Source organism: Balaenoptera musculus, chromosome 14 (genome assembly GCF_009873245.2).
Source record: "Balaenoptera musculus isolate JJ_BM4_2016_0621 chromosome 14, mBalMus1.pri.v3, whole genome shotgun sequence".
In the NCBI taxonomy this organism is placed as follows: Eukaryota; Metazoa; Chordata; class Mammalia; order Artiodactyla; family Balaenopteridae; genus Balaenoptera; species Balaenoptera musculus.
This window is the reverse complement of record NC_045798.1, coordinates 43,106,092-43,128,164: the sequence shown is the minus strand read 5'-3', so window position 1 is coordinate 43,128,164 and position 22,073 is coordinate 43,106,092. Positions and strand designations below refer to the sequence as shown.

Genomic DNA, 22,073 nt, shown 5'->3' with positions numbered 1-22,073 from the left:
GCAGGCAGATTCTTATCCACTGAGCCACCAGGGAAGTCCCTTCTGTGTGGTTTTTCCAAGCTGGTATCTGATCCGAGACCTCAATGAACCTAGTTATGTCCCTTCCTTTTATTATCTAGCATAGTCCCTTTTAATATGATGCTGACTTGCTGAAGAGACCGGGCCAGTTGCCCTACACAATGTCCCACCATCTGGATTTGTCTGGTTGCTTTGTCATGTGAGCTCATTACGCTAACCTCTCATTTCCTGTAAACTGTAACTTGTATCTAAAGACTTGATAGGTTTAAGTTAAATGTTTTGGTGAGAATACATCTCCAGTGATGTTGGGTACTTCATATTATGTCACATTAGCAAACACATGTGGTTGAATCACCATTAATGATGCTAGGAGTGACCATTCAATCAGGGTGCATTCTGTGCTCCTGTAGTTGCAACAAAAATGATTCCTGTCTAGCTCAGAGTTTCTCAGCTCACAGTATTAACATTTTGAGCCACATGATTGTTGTGGTACGGCTGTCCCGTGCATTGTCGGATGTTGAGTAGCATGTCCGGCCTCTACCCACTACATGCCAGTAGCACCCAACCCCTCCCAGTTATAGAACCAACAATGTCTCCAGACACTGCAAAATGTCCTAGCTTAAGGAAAAGAGGAAGGAAGGATTTATGGGAAGGATTCTCGTTTATCTCACAGAATTAGTGGGAACATTCTCTCAGGGGTGGAAACACCAGGGCAGCTCTGACAACCTCGGTTGTGGGAGTCTGTGGGCTTCTAGAATGCTGCCCTTAACCTGGCTCTGCCCCAGCAATGCCCAGGGTCTCTCTCCCCTTTTTTGGTTCCACAGAGAGACCATCTGATTGGCTCCAGTTGGCTCCGATGCTGGTGCTTTAGCCAATCAGCTGTGGCAACACAGACGTGGCTTCTAGGTACTCATTCCTGAGGAACGAACTTTCTCAGAGGAGGCAGAGTGCTGAGCTGGGGAGACCCCCCCCCGCCCCCCACCGGAAGTTTCTTCTTCCCTAGCACCTGAGAGGGTGCCCACTCAGGATGTCGGCCCCCGCCCACAGTCTCAGCTCTGCCACCTAGAGTTTGCGTCCCTGCTGCAGAGACCGTTGCTCCTGGTACGCCTGCCGAGCCCCACTTCTCTCCCTCTCCCCAGGACACCCCCTCCGAGGCAGGACAAGCTGCAGTAACCAGAGGTAGCAGCCAGCGCCAGCGCCCTGTCAGATAGCATCCCAGCCCTGGCCACACGCCAGGGTGTGGCTTCCAGATGCACATGGATCTGCCTTGGGCTCTGCCCTCGGCGCCCTGTCAGATAGCATCCCAGCCCTGGCCCTCGCCACACCTGCACATGAGCCCTAACTCCTGCAGCCTCGTGACCCGGTGACTTGCCGCGCCAGGGTGTGGCTTCCAGATGCACATGCATCTGCCATCAGCACCCTGTCATTGTCGCCTGTGGACACCTTAGCTTTTCTCTGGGAGAGTCAGAGAGTGGGGGGTGGAGACAGTGGCCGGGTAGAGAAGGGACCTTGCCACCTCTCGCGTTACCTTCAGTAGCCATCAGGCCTGGGCATCCTTGGCCCAGGAAAAGGAGTGGTCGCGAGGAGCTGGCAGATGGTGTTCAGATGGTGCTGAACAGGGAAGAAGCCTCCTGGCCAGAAGTACCAAGTGGTAGCAGGGCAAAAGGAGTGAGTGGGCCAGTCCTCCTGGGCTTTGAAGAAAAGGAAGGGGTTTGGGGGCGGGGAGAGCAGACTAGGCGGAGCACAGAGGAGTTTTAAGGCAGTGAAACTACCTTGTATGATATTATAATGGTGGATACATGTCATCAGACAGTTGTCCAAACTCACACAATGTTCAACAGCGAGAGTGAACGTGAGGACTTCGGTTATGATGTGTCAGTGTAAGTTCATAGATTGTAACAAATGGACCAGTCTGGTGGAGGCTCTGGGTAGCCGGGGAGGCTGTGCATGGGTGGGGGGAGGGGGCATATGGGAAGCCTCTCTAACTTCTGCTCAGTTTTGCTGTGAACGAAACTGCTCTAAAAAAAGAAAATTGAAAGGAAGGAGAAAAGGAAGGAAGGGAGGGAGGAAAGGAGGGTTATAGAGCCAGGGAAATTAAGAACCTTAGAGGTCCCAAACCTCAAACACTGAAAAAACTGTGATGGCCCACCTCCCCCTAAAAAACAAATGTTTTTAAAGCAAAGTTTTATAAGGATCTGTTTTTGTTTCTGATGACTACATGGATGCTATCGCTGAAATGTAGAATATAAAATCCTTTCATTTCCCCTCATTGTCTTGGCGCCTCCTCTTTGCAGGTGCCCAGATACATACACACCCTGCCTTCTGGGGAACCAAGCACGGCCCAGGAGACCCCGGAGCAGGATCCCCTGTCCCGAGCGTGGGTAGGAGAAGAGTTTCTAGAGCTCCGGGGAGGAGGTGGATGCATTCCTCGTAGAAAAACCTTCTTTGTGCCCACGGTACCTAGCATGGCCGCTGCACATAAACAGGTCTTAAAATGAATGAGTGAGTGGCTGAGTTGCCTTTTGAGTGGAAGGACCTGTGAAACTTCAAGTACATTAGGCGTGAAATAAGCCTTTCAACGGTTTTGTGGAGCTAGAAGCCATGTGTGGTAGGCTGAGTAATGGCCCCCAAAGGTGTCCACATCCTAATCCCCAGAACCTGTGAATGTCACCTTACGTGGCAAAAGGGACCTTGCAGATGTGATGAAGTTTAAGGGTTTGGAGATGGGGAGATGATCCAGGATAACCCAGGTGGACCCAAGAGAACCACGGGAGTCCTTAGAAGTGAAAGAGGAAGGCTGGAGGGTCAGAGTCGGAGAAGATATCAGGAAGGAAGTGGTGTGATGGTTAGCCACGAGCCAAGGAATGTGTGGGCAGCCCCTGGAAGCTGGAAAACACGAGGAACCTGATTCTCCCCTCGAACCTCCAGAAAAAAAGGCAGCCCTGCCAACACCCCATCTTTGTTCTGTGAGACCCGTTTCAGACTTCTGACCTCCAGAACTGCAAGAGAATAAATCTGTGCTGTTTTACATCACCAAATTTGTGGTAATTTCTGACAGCAGCAGTAGGAAACCAATATACTGTGTATATCACTTTCCTCCCTGTATGGAAAATGTCTTCCGAATTCAAATATTTAATCAAGAAATAAGCTTTTGAAAAATGGCCCATCTGCCTTTTGGGGTCCACCCACATTTACTTTCCTGTTCCATGTACTTCTCTCCAAGGTCTCAGGGAAGCCCAGTGTATTCACCTGTAAAATGAGATCTTGATCTTTCTGCCTCTCAGAATTATTGCAAATCTGAAAAAAAAAATTTTTTGTATTTTAAAAATATACATTCTAGGATTTTAAATTATTTAAACAGGATAATAGGTCTGTGAATAATCTATCTTTTACTGAGTATGAGGCTAAGCAAGAGATATGGTTGATGCTGTCTTAACGAGAGAAGGTAAAATCAGCGTGGGAGCAGAGAAGAATAATGGCCACTAGAACATTCTGGACCTGCTTTGCTGAAAGCAGATACGGATGCTTTGGATTCACTTCCTTCAAAAGAAGAACTGGGGCCAAACCTGCTGCAGCCCCATAAACGCCTGCCCATTTCCACCTCATCCCTTGGGAACAAGAGACTGAGTCATCTAGAGTTTGTAAAAGCCAATGAAAGGAAGGCGGGCATCATCAGATAGGAACTGAGTCTTCAGGGAAAAAGACTTCAAAAGATTGAGATACCAAAAGAGATGAGCACAAGGCCAGAAAATCTAAAAGGAAACAGGATAAACCCTAAACAACGTGAAATGTAGACAGTAAAATTATATGATCCTGATGGAGGAAGGAAAGGAGGACGAGGTTTCTGGAGAGAGTGGCCGTGGAGACTGAATCTGTTCTGCAGGGAGTTCTCGGATGAGATGGGAGGCGGGCGTCAGGAAGCAGAGAAGGACGGATGTAAAGGAGCCTGCCGTGAAAAGAACAGCCAGCGTGAGCTTAGCTGTGCAGAAGATGGTTACGGGGTGACCTTTCTGGTGCTCGGGCTGGTGGGGGACGATGCTGGGAGGCGAGTCAGAGTGGGGAGCCAACGGCCACGCCAAGCGCACGTGCTCAGCTGTTCTCCAGCCTTCGCTCCCTAGCGCAGAGGGCGGCCCTTCCTGCAGACCAGATGGCGCAGCGGTAAAGGAAGAAATGGAGCCAAGATAGTCAAGAGACAGTAAAAGAACACCTGGCAGCTTGAGGTAGTTCAAGGCTAGGCCTGTGAGATGACGTCCCAGGTGCAGGATGACCTTCGGGGGAGCCCTTTTAATCCTTCACTTTAACGACAGCTAACTAGCAGGGTCCTTGAGACGTCGCTGAGCAGGGCCAAAAGGCTGATAAGGGCCAGTGTTTCCCTAATTTTCCAAGAGCAGCTAATGATAACTGTGAGCAATCTTATGTAGGGAGGGGCTGTCAGTCCATGGGCGGACTTCAGAGTGGATTATTACACACTTGGTTTGTGAACTCAGAGGAAAAAAGGAGGAGGTCAGAGTCAGCATAGGGGGGACTTGTAACCCAGGCCCTGTGAGTCTCATTACTTTGGGGTTATGGTAGTCAAACTGGTAGATCAGGGCATTGGCACGGACACAGGCTCATACAGTAGCAGGGCTGGAAGCAACTTGAATGCTATTGATTCCACTTGCTTGACAGGTAAGTAGACTGGAGCCCTAAACAGTTAAGGGGACTATCTGGCAATATGGTGACTTGGAGCCCCTCCCAGACCTCCAGCCTTTCCCCTGGAGTCCCACCCAAACACACAGTATTTCAACAAGAATCTAACAAATGCCACAGTTATGGGCTGGATTACAGATTGTATAACCACTTGGCAGCCAGAATCCGGAGACTTAATTTATTACCTGACTGTCAGCCTAAACAAAAGCCTGTACGTAGCCCTGTCCTCTCAGGACTTTTAGAAATGATTCACACATAGAAACAGGACACCCAGTTCAAAATGACACAAAAACGAGAGGGAGACCGAGAACATTGGGTGAAAGAATTTGAATTTTTCTCAATACCTTGGAACAAACTCAGAGCCTACAGTATGTCATTTAAAGAGGGATAAATAATGGAGGACTTAACATTTTTCACAAACGCTGAATGAGGAAGACCTAGCTCCATAGCAGCTTGGTGAAAAAGGTGTAGGGATTTCACCGTAAGCCAAATAAGCAGAATGTGAATAGCGTGATGGGACTGTGGGGGTGCCAGGAAAGCTAATGTGACCTTATGCCATGTGGTGGGCAGAATGATGCCCCCCAAAGACGTCCATGTCCTAATTCCTGAAATCTATCACTATGTCACCTCACACAGCAAAAGGGATTTTGCAGACGTGACTAGATGAAGGGTCTTGAGATGGGGGGATTATCCTGGATAATCCAGGTGGACCCAACATACTCAAAGGATCCTTACACGTGAAAGAAGGAGGGGAAAGGGTCAGAGTAAGAGGAGGAGATGTGACAACGGTAGCAGAGCGGGGAGTGATGCAGGACCAGAAGCCAAGTGATGCAGGCAGCCTCTGGAAGCTGGAAAAGGCAAGGAAATGGATTCTCCCCTAGAGCTTCCAGAATAAACACAGCCTCAGTGACTCATCGTGGACTTCTGATTCCCAGAACTATAGGAGAATAAGTTCATGTTGTTTTAAACTACTAAACCTGTGATCATTATTACAGCAGCAACAGAGAACTAATACAGACTGCATTCATAGCGGTTACAGTGTCCAGCCAAGCAAAGGCGGTGCAGTGCACTCATGAGATCACATCTGAAATGTTAGGTTCCATTCTGGTTTGGGTTTTAGGCAGCATGTTGACAAATTCAAGTACAGTTGACCCACGAACAATGCAAGGATTGGGGGGCCAACCCTCCTCGCAGATGAAAATCTGCATATGATTTAGTTGGCCCTCTGTGTCTGCAGTTACACATCCGCGGATTCAACCAACTGCAGATCATGTCGCACTGTGGTACCTATTTACTGAAAAAAGTCCACACGTTAGTGGACCCGTGTAGTTCAAACCCGTGTTGTTCAAGGGTCAGCTGTACGTACTAGGTGTTGAAGAACTTCGAAGTCATAACAAATGAAAAGGAGCTGAAACGATTGGGTATTTTCAGCCTGAATAATATTTAGACATAACAGTTGTCTTCAAATGTTTGAAGGGTAAACATGTCAAAGATTAAGATCACTGAAACCCCAGAGGGCGGAATTAAGAACAAATATGTTGAAGTTACAGGAAATTCAGGTCATTCTAACAAAGACATTTACAACAATCACAGCTTCAAACAAAGTAAATACTGTGCCTTGTTAAGTAGTAAGCTTCCCATCTCTGGAAGCATTCAGTCAGAGGCTGAATGATCACTACTCAGTGATATTAGAAAGGAGTCCTCCATAGGGTCAAGGTTGGTCAAGAAGACTGCTGTGAGCACTTTTAAGATCTGAAGACTTGATGGCATGTTTTTCACCAGAGTCCAGATTCTTTTTCATGCTAAAATTTGTAATTAAACCTCACAGGAAAATAAAAAGCAGTAGCAGAAGTTCTCACTTCTATTGCTTGTGTAACTCTCAGTACTGTTTAACTCTCCTTGAGAGCTGTCATCTTGATGAGTAAGTAAGATATTAAGGTCAGTATGTCACAGTTGGTGGACTTCAAAGACGGCCAGGGCACGGTAGTGGGGTCCCCAGGTTGACCAGGAGGAACCTGCAGTTCCCTCACTCCTACCCTCAGGCTGGGCTGGTCTGGGGGGCTCGGTTCTGCCCTCAGAGGGACCACACCTCAGCTTGGCTCTCAACACCTCAAATCGAGCAGTATCTCCTGTGAGACAGGAGGCGAAGCAGGTGAAATGAGATGATGGGAGAAGTGGGCTGCTCTCCTGCAGGGAGCCAGGCTCCTGTAGTGATGGGGTTGCTAGGAGACGACAGAGCAAAGCAGCATCCCCTTCTGCTGACCAGCGTCCAGGTCATGTCTTCCACCTGGCCCGAGTTTCTCAGCACGGAAGGTAGACGATCCAGCTAGGGGCCCACTCGTACTTTCTTGCCCCTCCACGCTGTTTTCTGTGGAAGCCTTGAATAATGCTCCAGCTGTTGATTTGCAAGAAAAAGCAAAGTGCCAAATAAAGCAGCTCTCCTGAAGTCATGACCTCCTATGCTCCGTCCCGAGGCCTCTGGCGGCCCTCAAGCCCTGGGCTCAGGCATTGGCTCTCCTGCAGGCACCAGGCACCGCCTGCCAGCTCCAGCCCGTGGAAGGAAGGCGAAATGCGTGTCAGTTGATTAAAATGTTCTCAACCAGCGTGTCTGGACAAGTGTCCACGTACCTCACAGCCAGAGATGATTGTGGCCATAGCTACGTTTAGACATAATATTGACCTGCTTGATAACATTCTCCCTAAGCTGCTGCCTCCCCGTCATCCTCTTCTGTCCTCCCATTCAGTGGCTTGTGTGTGTTTTAACAGATTTTTTTTAAAAGACAAGAGAAAAAGAAACCACGCCCGAAGACTGGGTGACTGCATTTTCAGAAGTGGACTAGCTTCCTTTCCTGCACATCTGTCTTTCGGGAGCCCAGGCCTGAGGCTCTCTCACTCTGTTTGCCTCTCTCACTTCGTGATGGGGGCACCGAGGGCTGGTGGAGGGCAGTGCGTCCTCCATCAGCCTCCCCCAAACCATCACCCATCCCGCAAGTTTAGGTAATAACAGCATGCGTGCCCTCCAGGTGCCCATCCACCCGCTCTCCAGCCCCACCTCCACCATGGCCCTGCCCCTCCCCCTCCCGTGAGAAGTTCTGGAGCTGCCACTGAAGGCGACAAGGAGCATAGGCTCCTGGTGAATGGTGCACAGCTATACCTCCCTCGCCTCGACCCATATAGGCGTTCCATCCAGCTGCCATAAAGTGGATTCTCACGGACACAAACTGTAAACACCCAAAGGCATTTTTCTGCAAAAAGAGAAAAGTCTTGGTGAATCCTTTCACATCCTAGTTTACTCATCTGCAAAATGGGAATAAAAATGGTTCCCAAGTCACTGGGCAATTATGGGGATTTCATGAAAGCACTTAGAAGGGTCCCACCTGCCCCTTAATACCCTTAGCTCCTATCATAATCACTGAATGAATGAATGAATGAATGAATGCAAACTGAGTCTGTATGAAAGTGTTATAAGTGAAAAATTTACACCCAGATTTGATTATTGAAATAACAGGGGTGAAAAATTCACCTCTCACATGTGGACATTTTTGGCAGCTTATGTTTGCATTTTACACTGTGAAATACCTTTTTTTTTTTTTTCAGGACTACACTTTGTTATATGAAGAGGCAAAATATTTTCAGCTTCAGCCCATGTTGTTGGAGATGGAAAGATGGAAACAGGACAGAGAAACCGGTCGCTTTTCAAGGCCCTGCGAGTGCCTCGTGGTACGTGTTGCCCCAGACCTCGGAGAAAGGATCACGCTCAGCGGTGACAAATCCTTGATAGAAGAAGTGTTTCCAGAGATCGGCGACGTGATGTGTAACTCCGTCAATGCAGGCTGGAATCACGACTCAACGCACGTCATCAGATTTCCACTGAATGGCTACTGTCACCTCAACTCAGTCCAGGTATAGTGTCGTCACACACTGTGTGTTATGCTGTTATCTTGCCTTCATGTGGTACCCTTCCTCCAGAGAGCTGGAGAACCCTCACATGGTTGGGGGGGCGTAAACTGTTCACCCCTCTACAGCAGTCATTCGGTCATTCCACAAACATTTATTGAACATCTACTGTGTGCCGGGTGCTGGTATGAGCACTGGAGATACAGAAGGGAAGAAAACAGACAACAGCCCTCTTTTCATGGAACTTACATTACGGGAATGGGGGTGGGAGGGTGCAAACAATACCCAACCTAAATGATGGGCAGGTAGTGAGAAGAGGATGCCTAGGGCAGGGTATCCTGGCAGGAGGAGCAGCGAGTTCTGAAGCCCCCAGGGTAGGAGCCCGTGCTTGACATACTGAGGAGTATCAGGAAAGCCAGCGTGGCTTGAAGCGAGTAAAGGTGGGGTGGGTAGTGCAGAGCCCCCCCAGGGGCAGATGGTGGAGTGCCCCACAGAGGGTGGGAAGAGCTCTGGGATTCTTTGTTTTGGTTTCTTTGGGGTTTGGTTCCCTTGCTTGTATGAGTCAAATGGAAAGCCATTTGAGGATTTTGAGCAAGAGAGTGACACGTTGTAACTCGTATTTGAAAGTGAATATTCCAGCAACAGGTGGAAACCAGGGGGAGCAAGGGGACCAGTGAGAAAGCTGGTCCAAGCGATAACTGAGAAGTTTCCGACTCTGAATATCTTTTTTTTTTGGGGTGGGGGGCTGCACTGCGCGGCATGCAGGATTTTAGTTCCCCGACCAGGGATTGAACCCATGCCCCCTGCAGTGGAAGCACGGAGTCTTAACCACTGGACTGTCAGGGAAGTCCCAAAGTAATCTTGTTTGTTTGTTTTTTGTTTTGGAGGCGCCGCACAGCTTGGGGGACCTTAGTTCCCTGTCCAGGGGTTGAACCCAGGCCCTCGGCAGTGAGAGCGCGGAGTCCTAAGCACTGGACCGCCCTGAATATCTTGAATGTAGAGCTGACAAGGTTTTCTGACGATGGCTCTGGGTTGTAGGACAGAAGCCAAAGATGACTAAGATTTTAGATGGAGGAACTGGGTGAATGGAATGAGTATTTTCTGAGATAGAGCAGTTTATGGGAGAAGAAGACTTAAGGGCAGAATTCAGAAGTTTGGTTGACAAGGTGTGAGGGGCCACGTGCCTTAGACGATGGTGATTGTGGTCACCGTCGTGACTGACGCGTGCCAGCCCTGGGCCAAGCGTTGTCCGTGCTTGTCTTCTTACACCAACCCTGACAGGTAAGCACTGTTAATTCCCTGTCTTGCTGATGAGAAAACGGAAGCACACCTGGGTCTTGACTCCAGGTCTGTGTGATTCAAAACGATTTGAAGTCAGTGGCGTGAGGGTTTGGGGGTTTTCTCTGTCTTTTTAATTGGAATGGGTCCATGGCTTTATTCAATATTGAACCAACAAAACCTCTTCCCAAACTCCAAGACTAGAAGCACCCACTCCACCATTCTGCCTCTTGAGGATGGTTTCACAACTATTTATCATTTTAACGTTTTGTGATCAGGTGTCTGAGAGCACAGCAGCAGGAAACTGGCAGACACTGAGCCCTGGGCACGCCAGAGGAAGGCACACAACCCAGCAGGCAGCGGGTGGCCCCTGGGCTGTGCAGGCCCGGAATCGCACCCTGAGCTGCCCTGTGCAGTTCCTGAGCGGGGCCTCAGCTATTTAGAAAAGCCTCTAGAGCCCTGAAAGCCTTTGCCCTCCTCCCCGCGCCCTGCCCCGCCCCCCTCCCCCAGCTCTCTCTAGACAGCATTTCGTTGCTTCTCTAGGTCCCCACCCCTCGGGCCACTGAATAACTATCAGAAATTCACAAGCCTGACATGTTTCCCAGTCATTCGAGTCTGATCAGATGTGGCTTTTCATCTGGATTAGTTTCGTCCTATGACATGGCCACACGGGCTCCTGCTCCATCTAGAGGACAGGCACCATCCTCTAGGCATTCAGAGGCTTTGGGAGAAGGCACAGGAGCCCCGATAGCTACCCAAGTGATTTTAATATTCCCAAATGATCACTAACTTTAAGGAACTTTGCTATTAACAAGTTGTGGCTTAAAAAGGAACGGTCAAGAAGCATAAGCTATCTGCATTACACTGGAATAAGCTTTACCATCTTCAGGGTAACATTGGATCATATTGAATAATTATCATATGCATATTAGACCCTCTGGGGAGGGAGCTTAGGGGCTTCCTTATATTAGCAATTTAGCGACCTAACAACACTGAAAGACAAACGATATCAGAGTTAAGTTCTTTATTGTTCAGCTTCCTCTACCTTTGTAATTTCTCTCCTGATCAAGGCAAAAAGTCCTTTCCAGGGCGGTGGTTTGGCCAAGCAGACTGGGGTGTTTCTTGCTGACAAGCTACATGCCTGCCTCTACTGGGGAAATCTCCTGCGAGAGAGCTATTCACCTTTTTATTCACCTGCCACCAAAGCACATCTTAATGTGCTTGATTCTGAACTTAGAGATTGTTTTCTTCATAGTGTCCTTTTGCTGCCTGGTGTGCATATGCATTGTGAATTTATGTACAGAAGTAGACATTGCAGGGAAGAGTGTTCATTTTGTTCCCGTAAGGACTTGTTGTTGTTTTTTTTTAATTTGCCACCATTTGAAGTTTTAATTTTTAGAATGCATACTCTTGCTTTCCCATCCCATCTAGTTAACTGTTTTGCAAAATAGCAGATTATATCCCATGCAAAAGTAGCCAACCAAAAAATAATAATTCAAAAAAAGACATAGTAAGGATTCACTGTACATTACATTTTGAGAGTTATTTGGTAACATTTCACTTTGTTCCAAAAATTTTAAAAATTTGAGCCAGGCATTTTTTTCTAAAGTTATGATTGAGTCGTCTTGCCTTTAGAGTGGTGTAGATATAATTTAATTATATCCACAATCCTGGCAGGGAACATTTGCAAGTCTAATATTTGTTGGATTCCTAAAGAAACAGCATGCTCTAGATCAGTTTCCTGTATTTCTGCGTATCTAAGAGTTGCAGGAAATGTTTCCTGCATTCAAGAGTGTCAGACAAGTAGTGACAAACCCAGGGATCTTTCTGGCATTAGGTATTTGATTTCAAAATCAGAGATTATATGGGTTATGTTTGTATGAGAAGTTTAGAACATCTTTATTTTTGGATATATTTTCTAATACAGATCATGTACAACCATTGCATTTATTCTTGCCTCCCTGGATGCACACAAGGCAATAGAACTATTTCAAAAGCCACAAACTTGAAAAGCTGTAGATAAACCTCGACTGTCTTTAATAGTCCATTTCTTCTGCTGTTGAAATTGCATCAGTCTTTCAAGCTGAAATATATTAACTCAGTATCAGGAAATTTGAACAATGGCCCAGTCAAGAGTGAATGAGTTGAGGCTGCATCACCGATGGAGTAAATTCAGATAATATCACTGTCTCTCCATCGTCTTTATCATCTCATCGAATATATGTTAGTGGTAAATGAGCTTTGAAATGTGAACCCTCCCTTTCTGTAGAGAAGGTGGAGTTGCACATTGCAAAAAACATGGGATTTGAGGCCAAAGAGACCTGAGTTGGAAACCCAATTCTATCACTTACTAGGAGTGAGCCTCAGTTTTCTCATCTGTCAAATGGACTAACTCCACCCATTATGCAAGGTGGTTGTAATGAGTAAATGAACTTGGCATGTGTAAAGCTAGCGTGTGAAGGAACATTTTAGGTGTTAAAAACGTTTGCTCGCTCCCTCCTGCCCTGTAATCCGGAGCTTTGTTTGAAAGCAGAAAAACAGAGAGATTTAAGGGTTGGATAAGATGAACCAGAGCTGCGCATGATCTCAAACTTTGGGACAGTCTTTGGGCTGTTTATGTGGCCAAAGGACCTAGCTCACCCCTAACTGCATGCTTGTCTCGGCCCCTCGCAGGTCCTCGAGAGGTTGCAGCAAAGAGGATTTGAAATCGTGGGCTCCTGTGGGGGAGGAGTGGATTCATCTCAGTTCAGCGAATACGTCCTGCGGCGGGAACTGAGGCGGACGCCCCGTGGACCCTCCGTCATCCGGATAAAGCAAGAGCCTCTGGACTAAGTGGACATATTTCTTATGCAAAAAGGAGAAAGCATACACAACAAATAATGCAAACAAGAAAGGGACATTTATGTGCAGTTGGGACAGCAAACCAAGTCCTGGACCTAAAATTGAATAAAAGACACATTTATATCCAATAGAGACCACACCTGTATTCATATGGGAACAATTGGAATAGTGATATCCTCAAGGTGTAAAAAATATATAAATATATATATATATGTCAAAAGGTAGGAAATGCAAAAAAAGAAAAAAAAGAAAAAAAGGTGGTAGCTACAGTTGGTGCTGTGATGGCCTTGAAGTGTCCTGGGCCTCCCAAGGCCTCTGACCAATAAACAAGCCATGAGCAGTGAGGACGCATCTCCTTACAGTTTCCATCTCCAACAGCCATCCATTCTTTCTTTTTCCTTTGTCCTTCTTTTTCCTTTTTTAAAAAAACAAGAACACTTAGAATCGCATTTCTTTGCATATGGAAGTTTCATGTCTCTCTTTAGACGGGGGACTAGGCAGGACTTCAACTCTCCTGAGCACACTGCATTCGAAAGACGTTAGACATGAAATTTTAAATGTAGTTTGTACAGAAGTCACACTTTTTTGTCCGCCTCACAGATGTGAACATGACTTTGTTTTTAAACCGATCAGTTTTGCAAAGGGGCCAGAATTATTACTTGTTAGAGTTGCTCCAGTTTGAGTCTGCTGCTTTCCTACAATTTTTCAAATTTTATAATGTATTAAATACAATAAACTCTGTTTAAAAAATAAGGTCTGTGTGAAACACACGTGTTGGGGTGAGGCTGTATTAAAACGGAATTTTTCTATTTTAAAACTTTCTGTGTCGAACATTAAAAAGAGGCCTAAAAGCTGAGGCCAGTGTTGAGATCCAAACCCACTAAAGGATAAGGATGTCGACCCTCATTCTGAACAGTTCTGTTCCTGCTCTGGAAGTGTTAGCTCGAGTGCTTTGTTATTCTGCATTGGTTAGCAACATAAACCTTCCTTCCTGTGAGTTTACAAATTTCAGTTCTCTCTTGCTGCAGAGCGAACCACGCCCAAACTTAGCAGCTTACAACATTTTCTTCTGTCTCTTGATTCTGTGATCCTCTTGGGTGGATTGGCCTGCGTGTGATGTCATCTGGGGCGTGACCGGGGCGCCAGTCCCCACTGGCCATGGGCCTCTTCATGTGGTTTGGGCATCTCCCAGCGTGGGGGCTAGGTTCCAAGAGGGAGGAAGGAAGCCACGGTCCCCCGGAAGGCCAGGCCTGGAGCTACTCAATGCACTTCTGCAGGAATCTGTTAGTTCAGCAGATACAGAGCCAGCCCAGATTCAAGGAGGGGCAGGGGATAAAAACGCACCTCCTTTAGGGGAGAGTGCCAAAGAAGTTGTAGCCAAATTGAATCTACCATAACACCTGTCCAAAAAAATCCAAAATTAAGGCATTAATGGCTTTGGAAGAAGTAGGGAAAAATCTCAGGGCCAGAATGGTCACTTTCTTATTAGCCAGAGAGGCGAGAAGCCGGAGATGTCAGTACCACTTTGGAATTAGGCCCTCAGCTTTTCCAGGGTATTAGTGATTCTGAAGCCTCCTCTGTCAGTGCTGCCACCACCTTTCTTCCTTACTTCCTCTTCCTCATTCCAGACACTCAGAATAAACCTGGCATGATGATAAGATTGACAGGTAAACTATAATGTGTTTCTGAGGCAGAGATGTTCCTGTGGTGATACACTATTTCCATCCTGAACTTTCTTTTTTTAAATTAAAAAGTCTATGCCTGAGGACACTAGTAATAAAAATATTTGGGGCTTCTGAAACTAAAGGTAAGCTGTTAATGGCTCCAATCACCCCGCTGAAACACAGAGGCAGCCCAAACACTGAATTACTCTAATGACTGCCAGCCAGGCTTTCACGTGGTTGTTTAATTTCCCCTTATTGGCGACTAATACACACCACTGTATCAGATGGAGACAGCCAGGGCTGCTCCCACCGGCTGCTTGGTCATCCGCATCTGCTGAAAGGAAAACAAAATTGCTCTATGATTTTACTGGTAATCCATTCTCAGTGGGTAAAATTTCCTAAAAGCAATAAAGCAAAGGCCCCACTTTGGGACTTTCTGCTGATAATTGTCACCAGTGAACATTTACCCAGCACTCTCTCTGGGCAGGTAGTATTGTCCCAATCAAACACTCCACAGAATTATGTGTACTGTGTTCTTTTCTGAGCTCTTATGCCCATTGATACAACTACAACCCAGTTGTGCATTCTTTCTACAGAAACTCCAATCAACAGAGCAAACACGTCAGATGCTATGTTCATGTTTTTAGGTCTTACAACGAATAGATTCCCAGACACCAAAGTACTTCAGGAAAGAGCTGGTCAATCAAAATATAATTGAGTTACAATCTTATTTTTTTTCCCTACGTTTAATTATCCAGTATATAGGGTTATCCATACTTCACCAGTTGTCCAAATAAGGATCTTTATAGCTGTGCTTATTTTCCCCACAGAGGATGGGATCAAGGCTCAGCACTGCATTGATTATTAATGTCTTTAGACCCTAATTTAGAAAGGTTTTCCCTTTTTTTTTTTCTTTTTCTTTCTTTCCTTCTTTTCCTGTGTTCCATGACATTGGTCTATCTGAAAAGCAAGAGTCAGTTGTTCTGGGGTTTGTTGCACAATCTAGGTTTATGTGCTTGGTAGAGTCAATTTTTTTTGCAAGAATACTACATAGGGATGTTATTTCCTCATTACATCACATCACAAGGGTCTGTTTGGCCCATAATGGTGATGATAATTTTATTTATATTTTTTGTTTTTATTTTTTGTTATTGTAGATCTTATTGCATGTCAGTTGTGGTTTTTCTTTGGTGGCGGTAATTCTGACCCCTCAGTTGAGGTGACAGTCACCAAATTTCTCCAATGTAAAAGCAGTTCGTCCCTTTGTAATTAATAACTAATCTATGGGATGAAATTGTGAGATTGTAAATACCCTGTACCTCAACACACTTTCACCTGATGGTTTTAACATTCATTGGTAATCTCTTCCTGAATCAGTCATTACCTTGGTGGTTATAAAAGTGTACTCTTAAAAAAGCTACTATTGCCTGAAACTTTGGTATTTGAAATAACCTTTTTTTTTTTTTTTTGAGCGAAATACATTTCTTTAGTCTAAGTCACACAAACTATCATCTTTGACCTACTCTTTACTAAGAAGTATTTTTAGAAAAAGTAGAATGAAGCAAAGCCAGTTCTGAACTGGTTTCTAAATATTAGGTGAGTTTTCACATAGTAATAATAATCGCCATGCACTTGATGTTTGCTCTGCCCAAGGCACTGTGCTAAGTACTTCACCTGCACATAACTCACTGAATCCTTATGACCACACTAGAGGTTGTATTATCCCCGTTTCTCAGTTAAAGAAACTATTAAGCCGTCAAGTAAATGATATGATAAAGGCTAATGTTCAGTTAAGCTTTCTAAGGAGGGCCCAAAACAAAATATTTGAGAAAAAGTAAGTTTTCATGTTGTAGTAGGATGAGGAAGAAAGTAGATTATTAGCTAACAGCATTTTCTCCTGAGGATGGAGATGTATTCCTATATTTAAATATTTTGATCATCTCTCACAATATATTGGGCTCTTGGTTTTGGTGATACTCTGAGAATCGTGACATGGTTTCTGCCATGGGGCACTGGGGGGGGCGGTGTTCCCACACATCAAGCAGCAGAATTAGGGCCCGTACCCAGCTAACCACAGGACAAGGCACTGCGGATGTGCGTCACATTTACAAACCAACGATTATAGAAATGCCAGATGATAAGGTTCACATCTGGCTGGGGAAATCAGAAAAGCATCACAGGGGAGGTGGCACCTGAAAGATGGGTAGGCTTTCACAAGGAAGGGGTATAGAGGGAGGGCGGAGGCTCCACGCTGGGAAAGAAAGATGCAGGTTCAGAGAATGCTGTGGATGCAGCTGGCTTAACTGGGGTGTGAAACATGGCAGAAAAGGACAGTGGGCTTGGGGTTATCTTGAGTGCCAGGCTGGGGGGGTGGACTTGATTCAGCAGCTTTTGGAGGATCATAGGAGGCAGGCACTATGGATATTCACCTGCGGGGTCTGCGGACTGGAGTGGCTGGGACAGTGTCGGTGTGAGGGGCAGTTGAGTGGCTGTTTTTCCAGTTTATCCATTTATGACTACTAACCAGGTTAAGAGTTGAGAATTCAAAGATGTATGAGAAAATAAGACGTCACCTTGGGTGTCAGGGTGACAAACTCAGAGGCCTACAAGGGCCAGGTGAGTCGCAGAAATTAGGAAGCAGACAAGCAGGAGCGCATGCGCCCCATTCAGAGGGGCAGCCCCTCCTCCACTCCAGCAGGTACTCCAGCAGGAGAACAAGAAGCCTGTATCCTTCAACTTCTCATTTTTCTAGAAAACCTGGAAATCTAGATTTTTGTGTGAAATCTCTAGCTGTGAATGTTAGAACAAACTCATTTTTTTTTCCAAGCGTACAGACCAAGCAAGACATCTGCAGAGTTTGTAGCTCTGAAAGTTATGAAAATAATAAAAACAGTTTTAGACATTCTAGAAAAATTCCATTTGGGTGGAATCATAAGTGATGGCACCAGAACTAAATTGTGTGAGAACATGACTTTTATAAAATACGGAAATTTAAGGCAAGCTTTCAGTCATATATCATTTGATCATAAAGATTTAAACCCTGGTGTATAAATGACAACAACGATTATAAGCTACCTTCATTCCGTGCTTTCTACATGCCAGGCGCTGTGCTCAGGGTTTTACAGATGTTCTTCAGTCCTCATACAAACTCAAGGAAGTCGGCGTTATTATCCCAATTTTACAGATGAGAACATTGGTATGTTAAAAAAAAAAAAATGTGCCAAACTCCACAAGACACTTGGAACAACACGTTCACACACACACACACACACACACACACACACACACACACACACACACACGTTTGATGAATACCTTGGACTCAACTCTTTCTGGTTTTCTAATTCATGCAAAAAATGATTTTTCTCTGTCATTGGCAACTTCAGTAAGTTCATCATAAAGGCACTAGACAAAAGTGTCGCTGCAGTAACTTACTGGCTCTAGGGTAGGAATTACTAAGCCCTGAGGAGAAGTGTTGTCTCTGACTTTGTAACCATCAAGCAACTCTTCTCAATAAAAGTTTACATTGGTTATGTCGGGGCTCCCCCAACTTGCTGGCTCTTAAGACACGCAAAAGGCACTTGTTAAAGTTACAGTTTCCAGTCCCCCTCCCCAGCCCCCCGATCTCCCCACCAATGTCTTGAATCTCAGTCTCCAAGTGAAGAACCCGGGAAGCTGTGTTTTAACAATGCCCATCACAGGAGACATTTCGATTAGGCAAGTTGGAAATTACTGGGTGATATCACTGTGTCCCTCAACCTAGACTAAGAATAGTAGATGAGAACCTTCTGCGGGTACTTTTGTGACTTGGCTTTTTATGACTTCGTTGATGTTGATTAAACAATAGTTGGCCTCTTCCATTGATTTGAAGGCCAGATTGAATACTTCCAATGGAGTTAGTGGGGGTGGGGAAGTACTTAACTGAAATTTAACCTGAGGGCCCTCATCCTTTCCTAATTAGGGGGAGAACTACCTGATCCTGCGGAAATAGTCTATCAGCTACAGAATCCTTTCACCTCCTCTTAACAAGCTACCAGAGGTTTGAACGAACAGAAACCTTACAGGAGAGAATTACCGCAGCATTTGCCACGTGTAAAAATAGCTGACTACAGGTGTGCAGGACTCCGACGTTTCCCGTATATTTTAATTTGTGTGAGTTTCTTTGAAATTTAAATGATGATTTTTCAACCTTCAGAATTTGAAGAGGTATGTAAATCTATAACCCTAACCAGTTTAACACAGACGTCCTTTGCATATGCTTTAAAAATGCTAGATTCAGAGAGCTCAATCTGACTGTATTTCACACAACTCCAAGTTCATTCTCTCTCTCTCCACCCCCTCAGCTTCCTCTTTCTCCCTCACTCTCAGGGTGAAACCCAGTGTTTCATCACTCCTCACAATCTATCAGATCGTGCTTGTCAGAATTCGGAACAGACAGTACAGGTATTAAATTATACTGTTGACTAACACGACTAAAAAAGCCAGAGCAACGCTTGCTGTGCATTCCACTCAAACTCTGGAACTTGACTCAGAAAGCCTGTTCTGGAAGCTGAAAACCAAATCTTTGTCACAGAAGCCTCACCTTAGTTGGAAAAGAGGCAAGATCAGTAGGGACAGTTGATTAAATCAACTGAGGAGGCCCAAAAGGATCATTTAAAGATCGGCAGCTTGAGCCATCTATTTGATGCCACTGGTTCTTTTGGCTACACCGAGTGGCTTGCGGGATCTTGGCTCCCTGACCAGTGACTGAACCCCCTGCCCTTGGCAGTGAAAGCACAGAGTCCTAACCACTGGACCGCCAGGGAATTCCCTCCACTGGTTTTCCTATTAGTCAGCAATAATGGGCAACTAGATTGGCAAGAGAAAATGATGGGAGATGGATTGCTGGTGGGCCTTAACGTTTCAGTTTTGCATCCATTATTGCTCTGTATTTGAAATGGTATTGTGTTATTTAAAATATTGTTGTCCTACAGTCTTATTCTCACATATGTGCTCTCTTAATATATATAAGTACCAGAAAATTCAGAGTTCTGTTAAGTAGGTTGCATATTCGTGAAAACAATTCAGTTATAGCTCTTACTTTAAGCAGGGTAGATGTATTTCTACAACAGAACACTGACCTATATAATCTTTTCCCTACTGCCATCATAATTGCAAAATCAGAGTTATTTCTCATAGCTCCAGAGTCAGGGGAACTACATACACATCCCCACATCCTTCCTTCCTGTAGCTTTTTGCCTCTGTCCAGTCTGCATTAACCATCCTTCATCCCCCTGCCCACTCCTTGGATATTTTCTTCCAAGCAGAGATAGTCAAGTGGTGGATCAAAATATGTCTGTACAATCACTAAAAGCTTTTGTGTTAATATTTAAAATATACAAAGGAAATGACTTACCTAAACCAAAAACGCTGACAAAGCAGGTGGTATTTCATGGCGTCCATGGGAAAGCCCCATGGCAATGTGAAGCCAGGTCACTCATTTCTCAAATTCTCACCCCAAGGTGTGAACATCTTTTTCTGTGTGTCACTGCTCTTCTTGGGCTCCTCTCTCTCCCTGGGTGATCTCATCCATTGATGGCTTCCCCATCACCTATGCTTCAGGTCCAACCTAGTCCAGAGCTTCAGGCAGGGTGGGCAGCTGCAAGGACACAGTGACAAGTAAGCTATGGTCCTGCCATTCGACTTTCGTTAGGCAAGTGACTAAGATGTAATCAGATCACTTCAATATATTCTGTCATAGCAATGACAGATGTAGGGTCTGTTCAATGTTTCCCTTTGACTATCCAGAACTGAACTTATTTTAGCCCCAGCCCTGTCCTTTCTCCTTTTAAATTTCCTATCTCAGTTCAGGATGCCCTCTTCCATCCAAACCAGGCATCCATTTCCTGCCCTCTCCATTCTAGTTGGTCACCAAGTTCTACAGAAAGTATCTCCCAAACATTTCTCAAATCAGTCTCATCTTCTCCATCCCTACTACCACTTCTCAATGTCATATTATCAACTCCTCTTCCATGGACTATTTCCATAAGATCTTAATTGGTTTTTCTGCCAGGAATTGGGTGTGTCATCCCGCAAATGCTTCTTCCACTTTGCAGCATCTCACTCCCCTGTTAAAAGCCCAGCAATGTTTCCTCATTGCTTTCAGAATCATCTTGTTTCCTTAGCATGGCATCCAAGGCTCTCCTAGACCTAACTCTCAGCCTCATCTCCTGCATAAGTACAGGAGCTTTTAGCTCCCCCATGTGTCTTATTGTTTTAAGTCTTCCTGCTTTGAAATATATTTATCATCTTATTTGCTTAATCACCTTCCCCTCATCCTTGAAGATTCCCTTTACCTATTGCCACATTCCCATGGGCCCTTCAGCTGGGCAACCCTTCTTTATGGTCCTAAAGCATCCTATTTGTACTTTTATTATGACATTGATCACATAATACTGAAATATTTATTTACATGTCTACATCGAATGACCAAACTTAAGATCGTCAATGGGAGAAATCTCACTTATTTCTGTCACACCTAGTGGGTGCTAAAGAAATTATTTGTTGTGACAGATGAAATAAACAAATGAAGTCTATTATTCCTAGAAAAGGCAGAGTCTGTGTTTTCGTGTTACTAACCCCATCACTTGGAGAGATTATTGATCTGCATAAGCACTAGATTAAATGTAAATTATTTGTAAAGGAACAGGCATACAATAGGGAATACATTACTAGTCATATTAAATCCCTCAAGCACTATAGGTTTTTAAATGTGTACTTTGGATTTTGCCCAATTAAAAGTTATGGTGGACTTCCACATTTGACCAGTATGGAATAACAGATTTACTCTACCACATGAAACAACTAAAAAACTGGACCAAATATATGAAACAGTGGTTTTCAAGACACTGGATATCAGGCAACAGAGGACAGTGATGTCTGAGAGGTGGATAACACACAGCGTGATCAGACTTCCCTGGTGGCGCAGTGGTTAAGAATCTGCCTGCCAGTGTGGAGGATGCAGGTTCGAGCCCTGGTCTGGGAAGGTCCCACATGCTGCAGAGCAACTAAGCCCGTGTGCCACACTACTGAGCCTGCACTCTAGAGCCTGTGAGCCACAACTACTGAGCCTGCATGCCACAACTACTGAAGCCCGCATGCCTAGACCCCGTGCCCCACAACAAGAGAAGCCACCACTATGAGAAGCCCGCTCACCACAACGAAGAGTAGCCCCTGCTTGCTGCAACTAGAGAAAGCCCACACACAGCAACGAAGACCCAATGCAGCCAAAAATATAAATAAATAAATAAATTTATTTAAAAAAAAACAAACAAGAAAAAACAGGGTGATCCCTAGATTTGCCTGGGCATGGTACAGGGAAAGGTAACTCAGGCAGAAGCCAGTGGTCTCCTTGAGTTGGAGAGACAGAGCTGGCAGTCCAGGGAAGCCAAGACATCTAGAGTTTATAGAACAGAGTAATGGGGAGATGAGACCTGCACACAGAGAGAGAAGGCCAAAGAACTGAAGAGGGTCTTCCTGGAGTCTTCAGCTGAGTACTGATCAGTGCATGTGGCTGAGGAAACTGCTCAAGGTTAGGCAAAGAACTACGTAGAAGGATTAGAAAAACTATTGCTCACACAGGGCCAGCAATAGTTCCTATTTCCACCAGAGTGGAAAACCTCATAATTAATGGGGCATTGTCTAGAA

At 45.3% G+C, this 22,073-nt stretch overlaps 1 protein-coding gene across 6 annotated transcripts in view; it reads left to right on the top strand.

The window, feature by feature from the left end:
* The window catches only part of KCTD1 (potassium channel tetramerization domain containing 1), a 181,066-nt gene extending 167,590 nt beyond the window's left edge, over nucleotides 1–13,476 (top strand). For all 6 annotated transcript variants that reach the window (XM_036823132.1, XM_036823130.1, XM_036823134.1 and 3 more), the window contains 2 exons: nucleotides 8,305–8,610; nucleotides 12,556–13,476. In XM_036823132.1, coding sequence (XP_036679027.1) covers nucleotides 8,305–8,610; nucleotides 12,556–12,714 — 465 coding nt within the window. In that variant the 3' untranslated portion in view covers nucleotides 12,715–13,476. The remainder of the gene's footprint in view (nucleotides 1–8,304; nucleotides 8,611–12,555) is intronic.
* Nucleotides 13,477–22,073: the final 8,597 nt, after the last annotated feature.